Source organism: Bombyx mori, chromosome 22 (genome assembly GCF_030269925.1).
Source record: "Bombyx mori chromosome 22, ASM3026992v2".
In the NCBI taxonomy this organism is placed as follows: Eukaryota; Metazoa; Arthropoda; class Insecta; order Lepidoptera; family Bombycidae; genus Bombyx; species Bombyx mori.
The window spans coordinates 3,664,644-3,688,941 of NC_085128.1; the positions used below are offsets into that span (position 1 = coordinate 3,664,644).

The 24,298-nt window shown below is 37.3% G+C and overlaps 2 protein-coding genes across 3 annotated transcripts in view; both read right to left on the minus strand.

Annotated features, from left to right (window-relative positions):
• Positions 1 to 47: 47 nt before the first annotated feature.
• LOC101740495 (midnolin homolog) lies at positions 48 to 6,840 on the minus strand. Of its 2 annotated transcripts, XR_009976071.1 has the most exons (6): positions 6,339 to 6,724; positions 6,132 to 6,219; positions 4,482 to 5,983; positions 3,409 to 3,496; positions 1,091 to 3,215; positions 48 to 1,042 (listed from the first exon to the last, which is right to left on the minus strand). XR_009976071.1 is itself a non-coding variant. In XM_004924728.5 (5 exons), the coding sequence occupies exons 1-5, from the start codon at positions 6,536 to 6,538 to the stop codon at positions 2,790 to 2,792; spliced, it is 2,304 nt and encodes a 767-aa protein (XP_004924785.1). In that variant the 5' UTR covers positions 6,539 to 6,840; the 3' UTR covers positions 1,965 to 2,789. The 2 variants fall into 2 exon arrangements, 1 of the variants encoding a protein (XP_004924785.1); XM_004924728.5 differs by lacking the exon at positions 48 to 1,042 and having other exon boundaries at positions 1,965 to 3,215; positions 6,339 to 6,840.
• Positions 6,841 to 12,671: 5,831 nt separating this feature from the next.
• Positions 12,672 to 24,298, minus strand: part of LOC101743534 (ATP-binding cassette sub-family D member 3) — a 34,646-nt gene continuing 23,019 nt past the window's right edge. The window contains exons 7-15 of the mRNA XM_038019012.2: positions 23,437 to 23,531; positions 22,318 to 22,435; positions 21,481 to 21,578; positions 20,655 to 20,847; positions 19,810 to 19,939; positions 18,673 to 18,847; positions 16,812 to 16,985; positions 16,380 to 16,484; positions 12,672 to 15,290 (exon numbers count right to left, since the gene is read on the minus strand). Coding sequence (XP_037874940.1) covers positions 15,156 to 15,290; positions 16,380 to 16,484; positions 16,812 to 16,985; positions 18,673 to 18,847; positions 19,810 to 19,939; positions 20,655 to 20,847; positions 21,481 to 21,578; positions 22,318 to 22,435; positions 23,437 to 23,531 — 1,223 coding nt within the window. The 3' untranslated portion in view covers positions 12,672 to 15,155. The remainder of the gene's footprint in view (positions 15,291 to 16,379; positions 16,485 to 16,811; positions 16,986 to 18,672; positions 18,848 to 19,809; positions 19,940 to 20,654; positions 20,848 to 21,480; positions 21,579 to 22,317; positions 22,436 to 23,436; positions 23,532 to 24,298) is intronic.

Below are 24,298 nucleotides of genomic sequence, written 5' to 3' on the forward strand. Positions count from 1 at the left end.
TTTTCATTTCCTTTATGATATTCTTTAAAATAAATGAAACGAAATAGTTGTGTTATATAACTTTATTCCCCTCACTAAACACTCAAATATAAGGAAAAAAAATATGATTTCCCACCAAATCTTAACAAAACATTTCACTTTCGCAACTAAAATACCATGGTAACAAAATTTATGTTTAATACAAAATAATAGAAACCAAATTCTCAAATGCAAGTTACATATCCCAAGGTAAGTTGTAATGAGATCTCAGCAAAGATATATATTTTATGATTTTACAAATTTATTTCGCCATGACAGAGCAAAAAATTTTAATGTAGAAACATTTTGTACAACAAATTGTTTTTGAAGTTGATAAAATAAAGTATCAGTACATAATTAAGATAAGAATCTAAACCGATTTGTGTGCCTGAAAAACATACTTATATGGCACATTTATAAGAAACGGTCCCATTGGTACCCCAACTTTCACTTAGTAAAGTACCTAACAAAAACAGTAAAAATATCACAATACAAAAATCCAAAAGGTGTATCTATAGTACTTCAACAACTACTTAATTAAACTTATCTGCTGGAATTTAAAAAAGTGCAAATTCATGTTGCATTGTTTACCTTGAACGAAATGTTTTCTTGCTATTTGATTCCTTGTTTCTGGGGAAATCTAGGTTTCCTACGACAAGTGGAAAACTATCTTTCGTTTATCAATTCCTAATGGCGCGGCGTTACGTTCGATAGGTACTTTAATTTACCTAATTAATAGTTTTATGGCTCGTATTTGCTTTTTAGTTTTCGTTGGTAAAACAGTACTAAAATTACGTAAATTCATTTACCTGTGTACACTGTAAATTGGAATGAAAAATCAGGTCTCAGACTACTTTTTTTATGGGTAATTATTTTAACGTATAAATGTACCTAAATGTTGTTTATTAGGATGAATTGTTGAAATTTAATCTAAAGCACGAGATTATAACGGACGTCGGCTAGTGATTTAAAAATACAAATCAAAACTAAATTAATTTCGACCATAAGAAGAAAGTTATATAGACTCAACGGCATACCCTTTGAGTCTATATAACTTTACTGAAAATATAACGTCCCTAAATTAGTAGAATTTAACATATATCGTACTGATACAATAATATGATTATGAATACATTTACACATAATGGCCAAAAAACGCGTTATTACTCCCATTACACTTTAAATTATCCTTTCACATTGCTACGTTGGGTCCAAGTTGAATAGTTTGAAATGAAAAAGTTTGTCCGTCACTAATATCCAGTTTGCAAGCAGCCTATTGAATTGTCAGCTACACCAGGTACGTCCTATTTACATCGGAGATTCATTAGATATTTTATTAACATAAGATTTATCAATAATTTCCTGCAATATAAACTAGGAAACTATCTAGAAACAAAACCTATTATATTATATGTTTTAATGCATTCCTATATTCTTTTTTGAATAATATTATTATAGATTCGTACGAGTTTTTTGAAATAAATTTGTGCGAGAATTTGGTGCACAGATACAAAATTAGACGGCGAGTAATCGAAATTTCAAATTTTTAACGTACGCGACTGTGATATATAATTCCATCAATAAATACTTCATGAAAAAAAAACAATATTAACAGATTTTTAGGAAATAATAACATTCCGCGTCGATGTTATTATTTTTCAACTCCTTGCATTGACTTAAATAACTCTATCTGTATTTTTATGTTCTATTATTCACATTAAAATGCTAAATTATTTCTAAGCAATTCAACATCAAAATTTTAAATGATATACAAATGTGAAAAGCACTTCATAGCTGAATACTTAGCTAACTTATGTATTTACAAAGCTAGTTCTAAGGAATCAATTTCGAAAGGCTGTCATATGCTTTTTATAATAATTGGTGTTTATACATCATGCATTGATTTTTACAAATAAAAATGGTAATATAAAAGGAACTAAACAAAATTATAATGGAGAAAACATTTATTATATTCAACAATATTATACCCGTGATAAAAGAAACAAAGTATAAAAACATTGCCAATCATGGGACAGTCTTAATTGCCTGAAAAACAATTTAAAACAGGGATAGAAATTAATATTCTCACAAACTATTCAGATTTTGTTAATGCATCATATTATAATAATAAATAGTGCGTGTTCTCGAACAAACAAAAAAAAATTAAAATTTAACAAAGATAACAAAAAATTTAGACGGCACACACCAACTGCGCAAGATAACATTGACTGGTTAAAACTAAGTTTAACTATCACTTCAGAACTCGCTAGGTTAATCAATTTGTACATGCATATAATAGCACTTAATTATTTTAAATCTACTACTTCAACTTATGATTAAAATGGTAATTTAGAATCGTAAACTCAATGTTAGTTTAACCATAATGAAACAGCATCGAGGCTCCATTTCAACTCTCCATTTTTACACAAAGAAAGCACTTTTCGTTTATTCATGTGCAGAGAACAATGATATTTGCATGAATTCACATTTAGCGTATTTAGGACGCTCTTGTGTTCGGCAACGCACATTGTTTACACAGGCGTCTATGTAGAATACGTTTACGTAAATTCATTCTGTAAAATTTAGGCACAAAAACTATTTACATGAGATAAGCTGAACCCAAACATATTGTCAATTTCATGTATGTTTTCAACACTTTAGATTTGTAATTTTTCAGTTTTTCCTGGGGCCTTTTGTTTCTTATTCATAAGTGTGAAAAACGCAAGCAACATTTTCATCAGCCTCACACGTGCTTGCGGCCAAATCGCGGGTTAGGCAACTGTTTCGATTTCTTCTTTTATAACAGGTGGCTGTTCCGGGGAAGAGATTGCTTTGGGGGCTGTATTTGCATAAGGCATCGTCTTTAACTTTCTCGCCTCTCGTCTCTGTTTCTTCTGTTGCATTACGAGCCTTAATTGTTCTAGTTTGCACTTTGTCTTTGAGTTTTCAATGGCTAGAGCTTTAGCTGTGTCGCATTTCTTGCATATTTCATCGGGGGTCTTAGTGACGCAACTGGCGCAGGCGACAGGAGCGAGTCTAATGCACTGACAGTGTGTCAGTTTGCATGAACAGTCTTTTTTGTCGGTGGATGTGGAAGGTAGGTGACCGTCGCATTGTCCATATAAGCATGAAGGTTGACTGCACCCTACACATTTGGTTTGTTCTTCAGTACTAGCACAGGAGTGACTGGGATCCTTCTGAAAACATAATTTATAGAAACAATATTATGAATACTCCTTCATATATTATTCATTTCATTTCTGTACCCCACAAAGCAGTTAAAATTTGATGTAACTAAACCAATTTATTTTCAGTGTTTCAATTTTTAATTTCCTCTGGATTTATAATTTTTATTATTATTTTAAACTTCAAATATGTAAATTTAGTTACCTGAGCTAAAGCAATAGGTGGAGTTGCACATAATAAATCATTCAGAATATGTATAATTGTAGATATATCTCTCTTTGGTCGTCCATATCTAGAACAAACAAAATTATTGATGAATCACGGCACAATATGCTGAACAAGCATAAATCGCTTTGCAACCGTTGATACCTTAAGAAAATAAGAACAAAAAATTATTAAATACTCAAGATAAGCAAGATTTTATTTTTAATATTACATCAGCACAGATACATTAGTTTATTTAAATTCTTTTGGCATAGACAGTTATTCTATCAAGACAACCTCTCTGCTAAGTGTTTAACAGAGCCCATAGGCATCAAAACTTGAAAGGTGTCACTGTGCTTGAAAGTTGGAAGGCTTAATTAGATATAGTAATCTTCTAATTATAATTTTTACAGATTTGATTTTTATTACATGATGTTATTCATTGTGGAAGTAATTATGAACTTGAGTGAATTAGTATAACTTACATTTAAAAAATTGTTACTTATCTGCAGAGTTGAACTCTGCACAGTCATTGTTTGAAATGAGTTTGCAAGTTTGAACAAATCTTATATGATATCAGGTTTGTACTAGTGAACCTGCACAGATAGGTACCATCAACTTGTCTGTTTCTTCCACACAGTATACATAGTTGCTAGTTTGAAGGATAGCCATTATTTTACACAATTGATACATAATCCTGTTATCTGAGTCGACTATTATCAAAGCCGGCAATGTGACTTTTGGACAATTATTGGTAAATCAGAAAAACGAATTATTGACTTTGTATTCCATTGGCAGTCACAAAACTCTTCTGAACTATCTTAGATAAATAACAGGTTAAGTATTAACCTTTATTTAATGTAGGTTTTGAACCATATTCTTTGAAGGAGACGATTATATTCAAATCAATCTGTATTGACATATCAATAACATTTTTTTGTCCAAATGCACAGATTTGCCACCTTTGATAATAGACGACTCATCTATCAAACGGCCATAAACATACGCCCAGATTCTGATATCATAAACTATCAACCTATAATTTAAAATATAGCTATATAAGTAATATTCACCTGTCCTGAAGTGCAGGATTGAGCGTTCCTGAGAAAGTTCCTGAATATATTCCTTTGCCATGATGTTTCATGGACTCTATCACAGCACCAGGGCCAATCTTGGACCGCATAGTCTCTTCGGCAGTTCTGAGATCAATTTTGTTTGTTAACACTTCCTTTGACAACTTTTTCAGTTTCTGAGTCAAATTCTTTGAGGCCTCTATTAGTGCTTTAGTATCTACTGTGGGTGTGGGCAACACTCTAGCAGGCTTTTTTGGCGCATCAGGGGGTCTGAAGGATATTTGTTTAGACGTAGAAGGAGTGGCTTGATCGTCGGCATTGCTGTTGCTTGGCTGTAGTATAAGTTTCCTTGGGTTTGTTATATATGGTTCTGTTCGAGATGTTGAAGGTTGAGCTGCTATATTATCTTGTCTAGATTGCATTCTCTTCTTGTGTTTGTTTACAACAGACTGCATGAAGGCTCTTTGTTTATTTTGTCCTATGGGATGTTTAAATTTGGAAGTTTTATGAAGTAAATATTGGAATCTCTTATTTTTCAATGGCTCATTTAAACTCTGAAAGGAAGGCAATGTGCCTGTGTTTGATGCCTGTCCATGACTAGTAGTTGCCAAATTTGAAATCTCTCTATCCAACATACATTCATCTTGGTCTCCAAACAAGCCTTTGTCTACAGCACTGTTGAAGAGATTTTCCATAGGATATTCATCTATTGTACTCTCAGCAAGAAACGAGCTTTGGTCAGTGAAATTGTCATTGTCATCACTAAATGAACTATCAGATGCATGTGATGATGTTGAAGGACATGCTTTATCAGTCATACCACTTGTTGATGGGACAGGTTCACTATTTGATTTGTTTTGTGATAGTAACTCCAGTAAATTACTTTTAACAGAATTAACAATTGACATATCTCTAGTTTCTGTTGTAGGTGTAGCAGAAGTATCAATAGGACTAGACACCATGTTGGAGAGTGATTTAATTGGTGATTGGTCATTTTCTACAGTTATGTTCGACAAATCTGGTATAGTACAGTTAGTTCCGTCTAATGATTCAGTTTTGTCATTTTTTGCTTCTGTTTTTGTAGCATTTGCATATTTCTCTTCAGCCATAGAGCGATATAGATCAAAGGCATTCTGTAATAACTCTAAATCATGTTTTTGGAACACATGTGTTTGTAGATCAGGATTACTTTTTTCTTTTTCAGGACTGTTGGTCTCTGGCTCAGATTTTTGTGTGTTATTTTGATGGTTAGAATCCTTACTATCCTTATTATCACTTGCTGCCTGCTGAGAAGTTGAAGAGGTTTTTGCAGCTGCAGAATTCCTTAAAGATCTAGGACAAGAACTGGAGTGTAGGGTAGATAGCTGAAGTTGTATCAACATCATGTGATCTCCCAAGCGCATTGTCAAATTTAATGGTGATTTACCACTCAAGAAATCATTGACTTGGGTGTCATTCAAGGACTCTAATGCTTGCATCACTGTATTCTCGGGTCTTTGACTCTGAAAATAACATTTCTATAATTTAGTTGATGAATTTCATTAGTTAGTAATGAAACATGCTTTTGTTCATAGATAAATGAACACTGATTAGGTTCACGTTGTTTTGAAACACGTGATAATGGCAAGTTATTGTGACGAAATGTCTCACCAGCAATCCGGTCTCGACGCTTGGTAGTAGGATGACCCGCGACCCGTCCATCAGTCCATTTTCTTCCAACGTGCCGTCCCTCAATTGTCTGCGAAGATAAAACGCAAGTCAATACACCATCAGACTGACGCTGATGCGTCATCGTATCGACATATTTCCGTGATATGTTTGACAATAGATGTTTGGCGTCTACTCTATAGGGCTCACCTCTCGCGATGTAGTAAGCATATTCGATCCTTTGACACCTTTAGTTTCTTTGAAACTAGTTTCTTTAGATGCTCGACGGTGCTTTTGCCGTTCAAACTCACGGAAAAATTACCACCCGTGGTGGTATGTATATTCAAAGTTATGTCCGTGCTTTGGGTAGAGCCACACCCGTACACTTCGGTTCCAGTAGCACGTTCCATATTTTACACATGTATTACACTACAAATTATAATAAATCAACAAAAAACCACACACTAGTTAACTAAGATTACACAGCTATTTTATTGCAGAATAGAAATAACAGGGTCACGCCAGACCCCCAGTTTTTTGATGTGGCCGTCGTCGGTGTGACCAATTTTATCGCGATATCCCGTTAATTTTTTTTCATAACAGCTGATACGATATTCTACGATCCTTTACACTGTCTTCAATTAAAACAAGAAGGATTTTATGTTTGTTATATGGCTTAAGTGTTACGATTATAAAAGTATTTGGAAAAAAAGATAGTTATAAATATAATATTTAAATAATAAAAAATTTAAAAAAGTGAAGCTTAAATTATTTTTATGATTTTTTGGGAAATCTGTGAAAATAGAAACGGTATCTACGATCCATTGACGTCACACGACGCCCATCGTTCATATTTGGCGGGAAATACAAATAAATGACTAATGATTATTGAAGTTTCTTTCACGTGAGGCTTACTCTCTTAAATGATACATAGGTATGCCTTAAGATTTTTTAAATAATATATTTACCAACTGTACTAGGTATGTCATACAAAAACAAAACCAGCTTTTAAATAGTCACGTAGGCTTCCTATAGACTTAAACAATAATACTTAAAGACTAATTATTTAAGCAATAATGCCAAATCCATTGGTACCAAATTTTGGTATAGACACCAACTTAATATGTAGTTAAATGTGATATATCAAGTAGGTATTTTGTTTCAGTGTTTATAAGATAAATCATATTATTAAATTTTAACGAAAAATGAAATTTTCGTATTAAATCTTTAAATGTAATCGAATCTTAAGAGGTAAACTCCAAAATATTAATTGGTTCTGGACTTTTGTCTTTAAGCTCCGAGATTTATGAGAATCGGACAGTAAATTTAACTCGAACGCTTGCCTATTTAAAGACGCCTAGCTAATTGGACAATTTACTGTATTTTTTGAACTTCACAAAATTTGGCTTTAGAAATTTCATTATTATCTACACCACTTAATTGATGATGTCGATATTTGCGTGTTCATTGTTGAAATTGTGGTGATGTTCACCCATAGAAATAGCCCACTGAGTTTCTCGCCGGATCTTCTCAGTGGGTCGCGTTTCCGATACGGTGGTAGATTCTGCGAAGCACCGCTCTTGCTAGGACCAGTATTAGCAAAACTCCGGCTTGAGCCCCGTGAGCTCACCTACACATCAAGGAAAAGCTGAAATAGCCTCTCAAGGCTATCAGCATAGGTACGAAAAAAAAGGTGACGTTGGTTTTCTATAGAGTGCAACACTGTCTACGTTTATATTGAACAAGTGATTAACTATGTACTGAACCAAAGACAACGTCAGACCACAAAGATTAAGCACTACTAAATTTTTTTGTCGAATCAAAGAAATCTGTTTTTTATGATTGAAGGATTACTGGTGGCTCGGAGGCCTTTCCAACTTCACCAGGAGAGGTGGGCCAGCAAAGGCTCAGCCCGGAGCCGGAGGGATTTGCTGCCCGAGCGCCTCCGAAGGAGACCTAATAACTCAAGAACAATTGCTTCGCGAATGACTCAAAGAAATCACGGACCTCGCAGTGTGCTTAGTGCGAGTTTCTTAACGTTCTCGATAGCGTAAAGTTAATCCAATTTTGTATGCAGTTGGAACAGCGCCCCTAGCGCCAAACCAACGCAAACGATCCCATTCCATACAAATATGAGCTAACTTTTACGCTATCGAGAACGTTAGAAAACTCGTACTAAGCACACAGATCTTTTGAAATATCTGGATCCACGGAGAGACTTCGGTTCTGTCTGTGTTTCATACTGTACGTTCTATGAGGAGTATCGTTCGAGATGACCTCTTTAAATCGTTTTTACCAGCGCACCTTCCGCCAGCGGAGCAGAGCTCATCCATACCACCTGGAACCTCTGTGTTCTTCAACAGAGCGTTTCCAGAGAACGTGTTTGCCACGTACGATCCGGCTTTAGAATGAATGAATCTCCACTGAGTTTCTCAATCGCTATAATACGTCCTTTAAACGATGTTTGCGGAGAGCTCTTAGTAGTATGCCGGGGCTTAGCTGTGCCCCTGGCATTGCTGACGTCCATTACACACAAGAAGTTTATGTACTGGCGTAGACCGGTAAGCACGCTGTACCCTGGTTATCAACCGATTGCTCTGGTCCTCGAAAAACTTCGTACAGAAACGAGACTGTCGACGATTTGCTACCAGAAGGTTCTTGGTTACTTTGGTCACATTGCTCGGCGGCCACCAGACAACCTTGAAAGATTGACTGTGGTGGGCAAGGTAGAAGGGAAAACACCCGCCGGCCGGCAACCAAACCGTTGGTCAGATCAGATAACTGCGCTCACTGGAATATCTGTTGCGACCGCCCTGAGAGAAGGCGAAAACCGAAGCAAATGGAAGCTGATGGTACAAAGAGCCACGAAAGGCTTTCAGGGACACGACCTTTAGCAATGAAATATTCCACTAAGAAGAAGCTTTGGTCCATGGACACCAAATGCCGCTCATCGATTACGATACGATTTAGTGGTCTGAAGTCATTCTTAATGACGTTTGGTTACATACGTTTTCGTAAAATAAAACAAATATTGATCTTCCCTCAACCGGTTTTATTCACCCCAGCACCCGCATATCGAATAAAAACCAACATAAAACTTAACGACTATCACAGCAAACTGTTGCAACAAACACTTTTAGTGATTTGGTACATGAGGTTAGTATCATACGATCGACTCTATTCAAACTGTTTTTAAATATTATTTGTGTCCAAATTTATTACTTTAATAGAAATAAATCCAAAAATAATCAACAAGTATAACGTAAAAGGATAATCTAGTTATTACATTTTTAAGAGTACAATACATGAGTTTGAGATATTTAATAGGTCATGTAATTTTTATTAAAATAAATTATAATATTAATGTAACATTAACATTTTCACACGTCTTTACAACTGAATATATGTTTCATAACATGTCTCTAACATGCTTTTATTAGCTTGGTATATATATAACGGAATCTTTGTAAGTCATTTTCATAAACTACTTCAAGACGTCCTAGGGAGTAAAACTGTTTAAGTAAACTAAAAATTATGCAGACGCATCAAGAACGCGTCACGATGACAATATAATAAAAAAACACAAAATAACATTCTGAACAATATCAACAGGATAAAAAAAAAAAGATGAACTTACTTAATTCTTAGTTCGGTTTGCTATTTAAAAGGTTTTATTATTATTTTTAAACTACCTTTATCTAATTTTATACTTAAACGCGTATTAATGTAATTGTACACAAGTGGCGGAAACGGGACCTGTCCCTCTTGTGGCTGCGCGTAGATCACGGGGGCCGTAGCCGAATCTACGCGTGCCTGTACAGGTCCCACAGCAGTGATGCAGGTTCAGCTCTGTTTGAGCATGTGCAAGAGGGGACTAACCGCGTGCTTGAGCAGTACCCATCTGCGGAGGTGGTGGTTCTTGGAGACTTTAACGCTCACCACCAAGAGTGGTTGGGGTCCAGAACCACTGACCTCCCGGGTCGGACTGCCTACGATTTCGCCTTGGCCTACGGCTTCTCCCAGCTGGTGACACAGCCCACCCGTGTCCCAGATATCGAGGGGCACGAGCCTTCTTTGTTGGACCTTCTGCTGACCACAGATCCGGCCGGATACAGTGTGGTGGTCGACGCTCCGCTTGGATCGTCTGATCACTGCCTTATTCGTGCTGCCGTTCCACTCTCTCGTCCTGATCGTCGAACGACGACCGGGTATCGAAGAGTTTGGCGGTATATGTCAGCAGATTGGGATGGATTGCGTGAATTTTACGCATCCTACCCATGGGGGCGGTTCTGCTTTTCCTCTGCTGATCCTGACGTCTGTGCGGACCGTCTTAAAGACGTGGTGCTCCAGGGGATGGAATTGTTTATTCCCTCCTCTGAAGTGCCCGTTGGGGGTCGCAGCAGACCCTGGTATAACAATGCCAGCAGGGATGCTGCACACCTCAAGCGGTCCGCATACGTGGCATGGGATAATGCCAGGAGACGTCAGGACCCTAACATCTCAGAGGAAAGGCGGAAATATAACGCCGCTTCCAGGTCCTACAAGAAGGTTATTGCCAAAGCGAAGTCGGAGCACGTTGCTAGAATTGGCGAGCGACTGAAGAGCTATCCCTCTGGGAGCCGTGCTTTCTGGTCGCTCGCCAAAGCTGCAGAAGGAAACTTTTGCAGGTCTAGTCTCCCACCACTACGCAAGTCCGATGACAGTCTGGCCCATAGTGCGAAAGAGAAGGCTGACCTTCTGGTCAAACTCTTCGCCTCGAACTCGACTGTGGACGACGGGGGTGCCACACCACCGAACATCCTCCGGTGTGATAGTTCCCTGCCCGAGATCTGCTTTACACAGTGTGCAGTCAGGCGGGAACTCCGACTCCTGGACGTCCATAAGTCGAGCGGGCCAGACGGCATCCCTGCAGTGGTTCTGAAAACGTGCGCCCCTGAGCTGACGCCTGCGCTAACGCGTTTGTATCGCCTCTCTTATTGCACTAACAGGGTTCCGTCTTCATGGAAGACTGCCCACGTCCACCCTATCCCCAAGAAGGGTGACCGGTCGGACCCATCGAGCTATAGGCCTATCGCGATAACTTCCTTGCTTTCCAAGGTGATGGAGCGAATAATTAATATACAACTCCTGAAGTATCTGGAGGATCGCCAGCTGATCAGTGACCGACAGTACGGTTTCCGTCACGGTCGCTCAGCTGGCGATCTTCTTGTATACCTTACTCACAGGTGGGCTGAAGCCTTGGAAAGCAAGGGCGAGGCTCTTGCTGTGAGCCTTGATATCGCGAAGGCCTTCGACAGGGTCTGGCATAGGGCACTTCTATCGAAGTTACCATCTTACGGAATCCCCGAGGGTCTCTGCAAGTGGATCGCTAGCTTTTTGGATGGGCGGAGCATCACGGTCGTTGTAGACGGTGACTGTTCTGATACCATGACCATTAACGCTGGCGTTCCACAAGGTTCGGTGCTCTCCCCCACGCTTTTCATCCTGTATATCAATGACATGCTGTCTATTGATGGCATGCATTGCTATGCAGATGACAGCACGGGGGATGCGCGATATATCGGCCATCAGAGTCTCTCTCGGAGCGTGGTGCAAGAGAGACGATCAAAACTTGTGTCTGAAGTGGAGAACTCTCTGGGGCGAGTCTCCGAATGGGGTGAATTGAACTTGGTTCAATTCAACCCGATAAAGACACAAGTTTGCGCGTTCACTGCGAAGAAGGACCCCTTTGTCATGGCGCCGCAATTCCAAGGAGTATCCCTGCAACCTTCCGAGAGTATCGGGATACTTGGGGTCGACATTTCGAGCGATGTCCAGTTTCGGAGTCATTTGGAAGGCAAAGCCAAGTTGGCGTCCAAAATGCTGGGAGTCCTCAACAGAGCGAAGCGGTACTTCACGCCTGGACAAAGACTTTTGCTTTATAAAGCACAAGTCCGGCCTCGCATGGAGTACTGCTCCCATCTCTGGGCTGGGGCTCCCAAATACCAGCTTCTTCCATTTGACTCCATACAGAGGAGGGCCGTTCGGATTGTCGATAATCCCATTCTCTCGGATCGTTTGGAGCCTCTGGGTCTGCGGAGGGACTTCGGTTCCCTCTGTATTTTGTACCGTATGTTCCATGGGGAGTGCTCTGAGGAATTGTTCGAGATGATACCAGCATCTCGTTTTTACCATCGCACCGCCCGCCACCGGAGTAGAGTTCATCCATACTACCTGGAGCCACTGCGGTCATCCACAGTGCGTTTCCAGAGATCTTTTTTGCCACGTACCATCCGGCTATGGAATGAGCTCCCCTCCACGGTGTTTCCCGAGCGCTATGACATGTCCTTCTTCAAACGAGGCTTGTGGAGAGTATTAAGCGGTAGGCAGCGGCTTGGCTCTGCCCCTGGCATTGCTGAAGTCCATGGGCGACGGTAACCACTCACCATCAGGTGGGCCGTATGCCCGTCTGCCTACAAAGGCAATAAAAAAAAAAAAAAAAAAAAAAAAAAAAAAAAAAAAAAAAAAAAAAAAAAAAAAAAAAAAAAAAAAAAAAAAAAAAAATGGAGAATAAACTTTTTTATTCGTATCTCAAATCAAATTCAACTATTCGTAACAGTGACATGGACATGGACATGGAGGGTCCTGAGTATATCATTTAAAAAAAAAGAGCAAATATGTTACATCACTCGTTGCGTGTGAGTACGCACGAGTACGTACGTAGGTGACGAGCGTCGCACGCATGCGCTGTGTGTACTGCATCTTATTCCAAAAAAAATTGTCACTTTAAAAAATTAACACTGAGATTATAGTGTAGAATGGTTATAACCTTATCAATTTAATAACTATTTCAATTGAATGATGTACATAATGAGTACTTTTATGTATTTAAATATAATTTTCAAGATTAAAAATGTTATTAATTATATTATATATTTTTTGATATATACAATTAACGGTTTGTTTATCTCTTAAATAGTCTATAAATGTAACAAAGTAAAGTTGATAAAATATGTTATTATCATGATCGAATATATCACATAACAAATCACAAATAAAATATGATTAATAAATCAACAATATACAATAATTGTAAATAAAGTAACATTATTTCAGTTACTGAAACATTAAATTCAATTTATTAGACTTTTGCAATTATACAGTCAAGCTGCCTGAGTCTGGATCCCGAATTGATAGGGATATGATTTTAAGCTCACACTAACCACAACAAATTACTACAAACCATCTAAATATAATACTAATAATATCCTGATGGTTATAGGTAATAAACCCGAATGTGCTGTTTTGAGACACTGGGTTCATATACATATACCAGGTGCCTCAAAGCAGCGCAGATTTATGAATTAAATGTTTAAATGTTTTAATTGCTAATTTTAATTTTAATTTTAATTTTACTAACATAGTTCTAAGTATTATTCTACTTACAACATATGGACTTAAGAGGGTCTGAATTAAATGAATTTTATTTTTATTTTAAATAATTGTGGAACATTTTTTATTTAATTTAGAAGTAAATTTGATGTGTTCTGAAAAAATAAACTCGACAATTAAGTGTGAGCTTAAAATGCTGTTCCTACCATCAAGTCCGGTTCCGGTTTCAGACGGCTTATATTTTTGGTTTTAAATATTTGCTAATCGAAATTATTCAGCTAACGTATCATAAACTGTGGTGGTACCATAAACATAAGGTGTGTGTGATTATGGAAACAAAAGTATTTTTTTCATTGCGACACAGTGCAGTTACATTTTTTTTATAGCTAGTGCATCGCCACGACCTTCCTGTCAAACAGGCAGCATAACTATTTAGAGGTACTCATTTACTTTTTTTTAAATATTTTGCACTGAGAAATTTGTTTGCGGTTTGAACGCAACTACCCAAGACATTAATGAATGTAAGTAAACAAGCTACTTTAATACTTGTACATATCGAACATGTCTCAGTGAGAACTGAACACATAGTTGTACTATCAGTGCGCAACCTTGAACATTTGTCTTGACACCGCTGAACTGTAAGGGTGTTATTAGTCACAAAATGTTTTTCATTTAAATAACAACCACAAATGAGATATACAAAAGTTACATGTCTCTATGACTCAATATGATTATTTTTCCTCAATACCAAATTCCTTAAATGAAATTTTAAAAGAATACAAGAAAATCTTGCAGTTACATAGTAAAGATTATGTAGTATTTATTTTATTCATTAAGGACTGTCATGTGTTCTTCTTTTGGCATTTCCATAGATGTTTTATGTTAAACAATTTCGTATGTATGTAATCATACTATATGTCTATATTATCGACGAGTATTGTGACCTACTTAACTGGACTCAAGTCAAAACAAGTGTAAATAAAAAATGAAGTTCTAGGATACAAATATATATGCTTATATGTATAAGAGAAACGCCACCATTTTTGGGTATAAAGTTAATTAAAAATTGTTACAGCGCTCAATTCTTGAGTCCATAATATTTTATTATAAAATAAATAAAAAAGAAACATGATTAACCTTAACAACAAAAGACAAATAAACATTCTATATTTTCCTTCCATCACAAAAATGTCATATCATATTAATTTCATATAATTAAAATGTTCTGGTCATGTTACTACTACCTTATTCATAAACTAGAACAGGTCATAGGCCGAACGATTTCTCGTTACGATTAATCGTGAAACGATTGATCGACGATCTCTGCCCGACCGCCGGTGGACGCGATCCGCTCGTGATAGTTTCGTTGTGATCATGTGTGATGTTGTCTTCAATACAGTAAGTGATGGTTCAAGTTGTTTTATATTTAGTGTCGCGCAGATGGCATGCTCATTGTGTTGAGCAGGTATCAATGGACGATGCGAATACTGCCACTGACACTGGAGCATCGATATCTTTTTACAATGGCAACCCTGGCGTAGGGCGGCATGCCCAGTTCCTATCAACCGTTAACACCTTGGCATAGTTTATGAATAAGAATGAATGAATGAATGAATGAATGTTAAATCTAAATATGATAATTACGATTCCGTTCGATCACGATCCGAACTCTTGCGTCTCGGCGTCGATCTCTTCGAAGACGTATCCGCCGCGGCCGTCCATCTGTAGGTAGTGGTCGTGGTGCTTCCACAGCGACTTGCGGTGCGAGACGGTGAACAACGATATGCCCATCTGTGTTCAAAATAATCAAAATAAAAAATATTTTATTTACAGTACATACGAAATTTTAAAAGCGAATGTCTGAATCTGAAAACATTAGAATATCCAAGAAATCATAGGAAGCAAATTTATTTTACTGGGATATATTCAAAGGTGTTGATTTATAAAACACCTTATATGCAATTCTCAATAATTACATCCATACTGTAAATAATATTAATGTTTTACTCAATAAATTGATTCGTGTTTTCGAGTATATTTTGTAATTCCTATATTTGTATCCACATCAGAAGAGATTTTTTTTTTTATGAAGAATGATTCTGATAATATTTTTGTTAAGTCATTCTGAGCAAGTTAGAAGGCCAAAGATGCTTAATTTTTATTTTTTATAAACTACTAATTAATTACCGTTAAATTATACTAATAAACTAAAACTAACTTATTATTTATTGTCTATACTATTAGGGAGTCCAACACTCATATAAATATTAGTCTATCCATTAAGTACATGTATTTTCTACACGGATACCAATTTTCAGGTCAATCGGATGCATGGTTCAGTAGTTATAACGGAACATCCGTAAAAACCACTGTAGATTTATATATTAGTATAGACTAGTTGTCTCCTGGTAGTCGAAATTCGACTATAACTAATGGAAATTATAAGTTTGTACACTATTATGGTTCTATTCTCAAAGACTATTAAATACTTCTTTAATCACAGATATCGTCAAAACTACACTTTAGATTAATATTTATTAATAAATAGAAAACAATATTTAATCTATTCTCAATTTGACAGACTATAACTGACAGACCGCAAAGAAAAGTTTGACAATAAACAAATAGTATGCATGCGTGTGTGCGTCAAATACATGGTAGTGTGTGTCATGTTTTTTTTATTGATTTAATGTATTTTTTAGGCATAATTTAAAAAAATATTAACATTCTGCACTCCTTCTCTATATTCCTTATAAGTGTGAGAAATTTCATACTCCTCCGTCCGCGCAATTTTCGTAAAAAGAGATAGGTACAAAGTTTTTCCTTCACATATTAATATATAGATAACAGCTCATTTAGGAGTTGAGTTGGGAGACACACCTCTCTGCAGTACTGGTACATCTGTCCCTCGACGTCCACGGACACGGCGCTGGTGCACTCGTCCAGTATGGCGAACTGCGGCTCGTGGTAGAACAGACGCGCCATCTGCGGAGACACGACGCTTTGTAACACACAACACATCGTTTTTCCGCATTAAAACTGTATAATCTCAAAGCTTTTTTTACTGGTGGTAGGACCTCTTGTGAGTCCGCGCGGATTGGTACCACCACCCTGTCTATTTCTGCCGTGAAGCAGTAATGCGTTTCGGTTTAAAGGGTGGGGCAGCCGTTGTAACTATACTGAGACCTTAAACTTATATCTCAAGGTGGGTGAAGCAATTACGTTGTAGATGTCTATGGGGTCCAGTAACCACTTATACCAGGCGGGCTGTGAGCTCGTCCACCCATCTATAGCAGTCGCTCGTGTACTGACGGCGATTCTCTGCTTCTCGCCGCCGGAGAGCACGTCCATCCAGTCCTCCACGGCGTCCCAGCCGCCGTCGCGCGCCGCCAGGTACTCCAGCTGCACGATGCGCAGGAAGCGGCCCAGCTGCTCGTCGGAGCGCCCGCGCCGCACCATCTCCTCGCGCGTTTGCGGGTATATCACCTGCTCGAGACAAACGCGCATTACTATACGTATACAGTATATGCGGTTTGCATAATGTGAACACTAGGAACAAACATAGGCTTGCGTTGCCGGCGGCTCGAATTAAAAAAATAAGCAACTCTTTTATGTTGCTGGGTGTACAGCTTCTCAACAAGATCCCAATAAACGTTCAATTACTACCTGTTCATAGATTTAAGAAAACTGTCAAGGAACGTTTGTGCAACAAGGCATATTATAAAGTTAAGGATTATTTACTAGATGGCACTACGTGGGAATGAGGCGCTCGCTCCTGGCCTTTTCATTTTTCATTATTATTATTATTATTATTTTAATTGTATTTTTTGACTTGTTTTTTCGTTTATTGTAAATATTTTTACTTCTTTAAAAAAAACAAGTAAATATTTGAGAAAAAACAAAAAAAAAGCCCGCTGAGTTTGTTTCGCCGGTTCTTCTCAGGACTGTGGGCTTTTTTTGGAACCGGTGGTAGAGTTAACATTGTTATTTATATTTTGACATTAAACAAGTGTGTTATACTGACATCTAAGTTGAAATAAATGATTTTGAGTTTGAGTTTGAATTTTGATACGATTATACTTAAGTTGTTCTGTATTAACATTAAACATACCATAACGGGTCAAATGACCCATTTTGAAATTTTGCAATGAAAATGCACATATCTTTTTGCTTTTGCGCATTTGACTTCATGACTTTTTCTTACCACTTGATCTACAGGTATTATAACTATTTCTTTTTGTTTTGTTTTATTTTGTTTATTTTGAGTTGTCGTATACTGTTATTTACCCGCTATGGTAGAAAAAGGGAACCAGTCAGTGTTGGTATGATTAGCGTTAATAAACCCTGTTGACCATCGTACTCGTTTAGAAAATCGTAGTCATAAATGTCGAACCACTTTCACATCGGGTGACCCTTAAAAAGAATAATCATCATCATCATCATCATCATCATTCTTTCCTATTACCCTCTGCTGGGGTGTAGGGCTCGAATCAAACTGTTCCATTTATAAAAAGAATAATAGTTTAAAAAAACTAACATGTGCTAGAGTATGTATACAGACTACAATATTCCAGAGAGACTGGGATCCCTGTAATGCGAACGTCTTGTCTCTGAGAGGAGTCGAATGGAAGATGTTGGTATTTGGGGTCCCTGCTCCATGTGTGAGTGAAGTATTCAACGCGTGTTCTGTGTGCTTATTGCGAGTTTTTTAACGTTCTCAATAGCGTTAAAGTTAACTCAAATTTGTGGGCAGTTATAACAGCGCCCCTAGCGACAAACGTAGGCAAACGCTCCATCTCCATATAATTTAACTTTCACGCTATAGCGAGAACGTTAAAAAAATCTCGCACTAACCACCCCCGATCCATTAACGGTGCTTTTAGACACAGCCCACTGAGTTTCTCGCCGGATCTTCTCAGTGGGTCGTGTTTCCGATCCGAAGGTAGATTCTGCGAAGCACTGCTCTTGCTAGGGTCAGTGTTAGCAACACTCCGGTTTGAGCCCCGTGATCTCACCTACACACGTTAGGGCGAAGCTGAAATAGCCTCTCAAGGCTATCAGCATAGGTATGAAAAAAAAGAAACTAAGCACACTAGAATACCATCTGTCGTATACTTAAAACCAGAACGCAAAATAGTTTCCGCGGCCTGACATAATACCCAGTGATCCACACCTGGTCTCTCAAGGTCCCCAGAGTCATGTACGGTCGTTGAGGGACGTAGAAGAGCTTCCCCTTGGGGGGTTTGGTGAGGGTGCCGCCGAATATCGGCCACAGCTCGCCCAGCTGGCGGAACATGGACGACTTGCCGCAGCCGTTCGGTCCGCACACCAGCACGTTGATACCGGACCTGCGGATAAAGTTAAATATCAATATTTATGTGGGCTTAGTGAAACTGGTAGTTAATTGTAATATTAATTCTGAAATTGAAGCCTTTTCAATTTTTTTCAATGGCGATTAAAAGGGATATCCCTGTCATTTTATACAACAAACTTCAAAAGTTTTGGTCATATCCAAAATTTTAGTCATGAAAGTCTTGTGTATAAAATTAATTTTTAATAAAATTCATTCTGAGTAAGTGGATTATTGTTTAAAAAATTACTAAAAATTTAGTCCAGTGTTCCGTGACTACGAAAACAATATACGAGTACATATATTAGACATTAAAATCGTAAAAGTATTTGCAGGAACTTCTCGTTCAATGACATTGGTAGTTATATTAATATGTATTCTTTTACTATATCTTTTAATACTTAAATTCACTCATACACTTATCAACTCTAAATTCTCATCATAATAAATAAAAAATGTTAAAAAATGGCTTAATCGTCTCAGTAGTTCAACAACAGATAAAGATTACCAACGCCAACGTTTCCATCGCACCTTGAGCGTCATCGTGCTAAAAACCCTTTGCTCTCTAGTGGAGCCAACGAGGCGCTAAGTGTTAAGCGTGTAATAGTGGTGATTTATTAATTATTTAGCAAATTATAAAAGTGCACAAATTTCGGGAAATGAAAGAAAGCCGCTTGACGTGGCTTCTCAGGTTATTCCAAAAGATTAACTAAGCTCTCAGCAAAATGGTGGTTCCGTTTTACTGATCTTATCTCTTATTTCATCTCTCGGATCTTATCTCATTGCATTTAGTTTGATCCTTATTGATCACAGTCTCAAATTAATCAGCTGCATGTCGTTTCGAATCATTTCATTTTTCATTAGGCAATATTTAATATTTAAAGATTTTTATAAACTTGACACTGGCAACAAAAGCAGGGCACGACGTTATTGCTACAATAAAAAAAAAAATTAACTTACTTTACTTCGAAGGACAGCTCATCAATGAGGATATCACCGTTAGGAGTGACGAGCGGTACTTTATCGAACTTTATGATCTTATCCTGGTATATAATCCGACCGGCACCCGGAGCCAACAGCCTGGGCGGGCCTGGAAAAAGAACCATGAAATAGTAATTATCTAGTATTTTCTTGACAAGATGACCGCCGTATTCAGTGCACGGAGATAAGAGAGGTATCAAGCTAGGCGGGGCTTCTTTAAACTAGAACTAACCAAACCAATTGGCAGTCTTCAAACTGGAATCTACCAAATGGTAGTTTTTTTTTATTTAAATCTAAAGACATCTTAGCATCGTTGGTAAGTTTGTGTATTAGATTACTATGTTCGAGATTCAGTTTCGATTCTACTCGGAGATAGTCACATAGTACCGATGGAGGCTCCAAGCGGGCTTGCGCTCAAGAGCCTTCTGCGCTCTGCGTCGCGCACGTCCTAATTATTACGGCTTACTGATACTAAATATATAGATATACAGCATCTCATTACTGGTGGTAGGACCTCTTGTGAGTCCGCACGGATAGGTACCACCATACTAACTATTTCTGCCGTGAAGCTGTAATGCGTTTCGGTTTGAGGACAGCCGGTGTAACTATACTTGAGACCTTAGAACTTGTATCTCAAGGTGGGTGGCGCATTTACGCTGTAGATGTCTATGGGCTTCAATAACCACTTAGCACCAGGTGGGCTGTGAGCTCGTCCACCCATCTAAGCCATACGGTCGGTAGTGTATAGGCAAAGCGCTTCAGCGTCATCCATTTTCAGGGTTGGTTGAGTCGGATTTGGTCATATGACAACAGAAATACATTACCGTTGGCACTATGTGACGTTTTGTCGACCATGGTCCTCGAGTAGTTGCCCTTGTTGATGTCGTCCAACACGACGCGCAGCTGCGTGACCCGGGACGTGAGGCCGGCCAGCTTGCTCAGCTCGCGACCAGACAACACGATCCGCCCGATCCCCTCGGCCATCTTAACCAACATCCGACCGTACGTGTAGTAGTGCTGGAACACAAACCAATTCCGGTTAAAACATCTATTCACGTGTCTGTTTAAAATTGGACTTTACGGCGAACGGTTATAGTCGCTTTCAGACTACGCTATAATATGATACCATATAGCATATAGCTCATAACAATATCGCACACTATACATTATTATGGACACGTTCACACTCTACTCTACTATATATTATTGGCTAAGTATAGGCTGCTATACTATATGGCACTATTAATCATCTTCATTTCATTTCACTTCATATTATCATTTCTCATAAAAATAAGAATATAAATTAAAATAAGACATGACTTAAAGGTCATAGTTACCAGGTCATGAAACTGTACTGTACTATATATTATTAGCTTAGTATAGGCTGCTATACTATATGGCACTATAGCATAGCGTAGTCTGAAAGCAGCTTATAGTGCGCGCGGAACTAGCACTACGCTTTCACACAAAGCACTTGTAACGACACATGAGGCGGGAGACTCAAATATGCCCGCATTACAGTCGTAGTCATACATTGAATTGAACTTAGGCCAATATTTGATTGCTTATTTGAACAAAATCCTTAAAGAATGTATTCATAAAAAAACTGTGGGCTATAGCTATACCAACTTCATGTTAGAAGCAACATACCTTAAACCTATCGTTTTCTGTACTCGTAGTCAATAAGTTGTGGTCCTTGACGAAGAACGGCCTAGACACAGCATAGAAACCTACTGTGATGGCGATGTCTGGGAATAAAAATAATAATTAAATTTACTGTGAGTCTTTATTAACAAAAGATTTCAAGAAAATATATTATGCTTGGGTTATTTGTTGTATATTATTAGAGTCCTGACATTTAAATTTAAAAAATTTTTAATTAATAAAGTTGTTACTTTTATTATCCTGTCATATTTATTTCAATTCACAAAGTTGTTATTTTCAATTTTCAATTTTTCATTTTCTGTTTGATTTTGATAATGTTCGTAAGTAGTTGTATCGTAACATTTAAAAAAAAACATTTTGAACTTCAAATTTCCTAATCAAATTTATATTGAATATTTATTAATTTGTGCTGTAAGATGTCGTTAATTCTCTTATTTCTTTAAATAAAAAATTGAAAAAGAAATTTTTCAATATTGTACACATGCAAGCTTACAATCGTCATACTTTTTTGTAGTAATATTAGACAGACAGTCTGGCAATCAATTTTATATCTCAAACACAAAATTCTAATTATAAAATTTTGAAATTAAATTCAACAGTGTATGCAAATTAAATGTAATGAATTAATACTGTTTTGAAGTCGGTTAAAAGGGTGATTTTGGTACTTTAAATAGCCCCTTAACATTCTATTATTAAAAAATATTTTCACCTGCTACGTAAGTGAAGTCGCGGGTAAAATTTAGCGTTATCCCAAAGTAATTCCACGCGGACGAAGACGCGGACAAAATCTAGTGAATTAATAAAATGAGATTTAAAACTTACATTTAGCAATGATGTTGTCGAGAAAGCCCATGCACACTCTGAAGTTTAAGAAGTTTCTCAAATGTCTCGTCAGCTTGTAGAAACTGGCCAGTACTGTTAAGCGCTCTCTGTGATTACCCTGTTAGCGAAAAAATCTATTGAAATAAATGAACAAGCGTACATGAATGACAAAACAATTAAAAAAATCTTAATTCCGTGCACTGTTTTTGTAAAATATTAATAATTATATTTTCATAAACTAAAATATGTCCATTATATTCATGATAGTCGTGTCTATGGTTAGCTCGTTGGCCTCGGATGACGTCACAATAACTTGCATTGAATTGAATATTATAATTTGAAATAAGTGTAGTAATTAAAAACAAATAAACCCTGTTAATGATAGTTAAATTCATTTAAAATAACGATTCAGTTGGTAAGTAATATTATTCATAGTTAGAACATAATTATGAGATTGCACAGTATGGAAACTTTAGAGAAATACATAATATATGGAGTTGTTTACGGAAACTTATCAGATGTCCCATTCACAACTGTTTTTGTTTTTAGACACATTTCATATATTTTGTACGCTTTTCTTTAAAACTGGGAGAGTCAATCATTTTAACTTCGCATTATAACAAAACTGTGTCAAATGATAAAATTACTCCAAGTGTTTTGCCATATCTTTATCCATAATGCCTGAACTATCAGATCAGTTCGGATTTTTACATGTGCAATGAAAAAAAAAGTTAAATTCAGTTCATTTATTAATGAATATTTAAAATTTAATATTAATTTTGATGAAATGTTAGCTCTAGGATAGTATAATAACAATACTATAAATATAAAAATGAATTGCTGTTTGTTAGTCTCGCTAAAACTCGAGAACGGCTAGACCGATTTGGCTAATTTTGGTCTTGAATTATTTGTGGAAGTCCAGAGAAGGTTTAGATAAATATGAAAATGCTCGAAATTAAATAAAAATAACAATTTTGTTTTCCCTTTGATGTGTCCCCCGTTTTAAGTTTATTTTATACAAAAGTTTAGGTCTTTTTTTATTGATCTAGGCACTACGAAGTCTGCCGGGTCAGCCAGCTAGTAACAATATAACGTCAATAGGAAGCCACATTGTCTAACCTGATAGAAAGCAATTTCTTCTGAATTCGTGATAAGTCTGGAGTTGACGTATCTATATTCACCTTCGAGTTTCTGTTCTTGAACTGTCATTTTTGCTGTAAACAAATGAGGTAACTATCGATAAACAACGCATAAATAAATATAAAAGTTGTGAAGTGGTTGTGAATGAATTAGAATTGTCATTATTTATTGTGACAATACAGTTGTTTTTCTTTCAGGTGGAGAGTTTTTAATGTTTCAGAAGAGCATAATAATATAGACTCTCGACCAGCTTCGTTTAAAATGGTTATTGGAGTCGTTTGAGGTCACAACGCGAGTTTCTCTACCTATCTTAAGTGCGCGGTCTCAATCGTATTGAGGCATCCGGTCATCGTTCTCGTCGAACCCGTCGCTTGCGACGAAGGGCTCGACGAGTAAATTACCCTCAGACACAGCCCACTGAGTATCTCGCCGGATCTTCTCAGTGGGTTGCGTTTCCGATCCGATGGTAGATTCTGCGAAGCACGGCTCTTGCTAGGGTTCGTGTTAGCAACGTCGCCAGGATTGATTGAGCCCCGTGAGCTCACCTACTAGTTAAGGTTACGCTGAAATAACCTCTCAAGGCACTAAACTAGGTAAGAAAAAAAAAATTGAGGCACGGCTGTTCTATTCATCGAGCAGTAAGCCATTACAACTTTGCGACAAAACCCAAGGATGTGTGGATACATGGTAAATGTCTATACGGTCTCGCACAACGACTAGTAAATAACATGATTGTCAGAACGACATGCCATAAAACTAGGTTAAAATTTGATCACCTCAATGGGGCTCGTGACGAGTGTTTTTTATTTTTATTTTTTAGAGCCCTTGACGTGTCGTTCAA